General features: G+C 32.0%; 1 protein-coding gene across 1 annotated transcript in view; it reads left to right on the top strand.

The window, feature by feature from the left end:
* Positions 1-814: 814 nt before the first annotated feature.
* Positions 815-1900, top strand: part of LOC111397866 (protein PHLOEM PROTEIN 2-LIKE A10-like) — a 2954-nt gene continuing 1868 nt past the window's right edge. Inside the window, exon 1 of the mRNA XM_023024834.1 lies at positions 815-1896. Coding sequence (XP_022880602.1) covers positions 1129-1896 — 768 coding nt within the window. The 5' untranslated portion in view covers positions 815-1128. The remainder of the gene's footprint in view (positions 1897-1900) is intronic.

Genomic DNA, 1900 nt, shown 5'->3' with positions numbered 1-1900 from the left:
ATCGTTGATAATTATATAATGGCGAATGAGGAAAATTCTTTGTAAATTTTTTTTTTCAATAACATTAAATAAAATTTCTTAATCCATTTGAAAAATAAAATAAACCTATATAAATTAGACGGATGAATTATCTTATGTAATCTTGTCAAGAGAGCAGTTTTTGTCTTTAGCAAAAAAAGTAAAGGCTACTAATTATATTGAGTGATTTATGATTGATCATATAAAATTTAATTATTGAAACTTGGATAATATATGTCCAAACCATATGATAGCTGGAAAAAGTTTTGGAATCAATTGTAATTATTTGAAAAGTTTTGGACTTAATTATAACTGAAACTAAAGTTTAAGGAAAACATATGCAATTAAACCAATGAGAGAGAATTTGACATGAACTTGAAGATTGAATTTTTATCTATATAAATATACTTCATAGGGCCAAATTCTATAGCTAGAAAGAGAGAAATTTTTTAAAATAATTGTTTTCTAGATATTTTCTTGGTCGGTCAAGTCTAGAATTCGGTTTTTTGGTTTAATCAAAAGCAATCGTCCTCACTTTAGTGCAATTCTAACTTTGAAGAAAGTTTATGATTCAACAATCAATTATGAATGAGTAAATTTTTTATCTACCTTTTTTTTAAACATATGGACAAACACAAAATCAACGCTTCTTCGAATGAAATTGAAGAACTCAGCTAAAGGCAAAAATTTCCGTTGATTTTCTTCCTCTATTTTTATTTATTTATTATTATTATTTTTTTTTTCTGGATGTCAATATTATTATTATTATTATTATTATTATTTTTTCTGGATGTCAATAAAACTATAATAAATAAACAATCAAACCACCCCTTTTGCCATTACGCTGGGACTCTATCAGCCCGCACTATCTGCAACGGCTCATCGTCAAGGTTAGTTTTCCCAACGCCCATAATTTTCGATTCTCGAAAACCCATAAAATTTTCACTCTTTTTATTGCTCCTGTTCTAGGCTGGATTCAATTTGAACTATAGGGTTCGCTTCCTGTTTCTTTGTTAGTATTCGTAGTCAAATTTTCATTATAATTTGAATTTTAACAGAGAATTGGGAGTTTTAGGAGCTATAAATAGGGTTTGTTTTTATTTGAGCTACATGGAAATTGTGTTAGTAAGAAGGGGGTTGGATTTTACTCGAAGAAACAAAAAATGGATAATCTTACTGGGATTGATCGGATGTTCGAGTTATGGTATGTACAAAGTGTATCACATGCCCTCAGTTGTGAGGAAAAGGATGAGAATTGTGAAGCTGTTTGGAGCCATAATTTCAATAGCTGAAATGGTCTCTGAATCTTCGGAGACAATTAGTGTCTTGTCCAAGGATTTCAAGGAGTTTCTGGAGTCTGATTCAGATGAAATTCCTACTAGTTTGAAGCAATTGTCAAAGATTGCTCAATCAAAGGAGTTTTTGGAGTCTCTGACTCGGGTTTCCCAGGCAATGACAATTGGGATTTTAAGGGGTTATCGGGTAGGGAGTAGTAGCAGTGAGATACAAGAACTGGGCAATTCAAGTTATTCTGATCGGGTTATGGATAAGTTGATGTCAACTACTGGGACTGGGTTTATTTCGAATATTGTTGGTAGTTTTGCTAGGAATTTGGTTACGGGGTTTTATGCTAATGGTAAATCAGTTGAAGGGTTGAATGAAAATGATGACTTGGGTATGTCGCATGTTAACTCTAATTTATCAGGTCTGCCAAAATGGGTTGATGTGGTATCAGATGATAAATGTAGAATGTTAATAGCCAATTGTATCAAGACGTTCGTGAGCACTGCAGTCACTGTTTATCTTGATAAAACTATGGACGTTAATTTCTACGATGAAATGTTCTCTGGCCTTACCAATCCTAATCATCGGAATAAGGTGA

Source organism: Olea europaea, chromosome 7 (assembly GCF_002742605.1).
Source record: "Olea europaea var. sylvestris chromosome 7, O_europaea_v1, whole genome shotgun sequence".
Taxonomy (NCBI): Eukaryota; Viridiplantae; Streptophyta; class Magnoliopsida; order Lamiales; family Oleaceae; genus Olea; species Olea europaea.
Note: the sequence above shows the minus strand (reverse complement) of the source record. Positions and strands in the feature narration are given on the sequence as shown.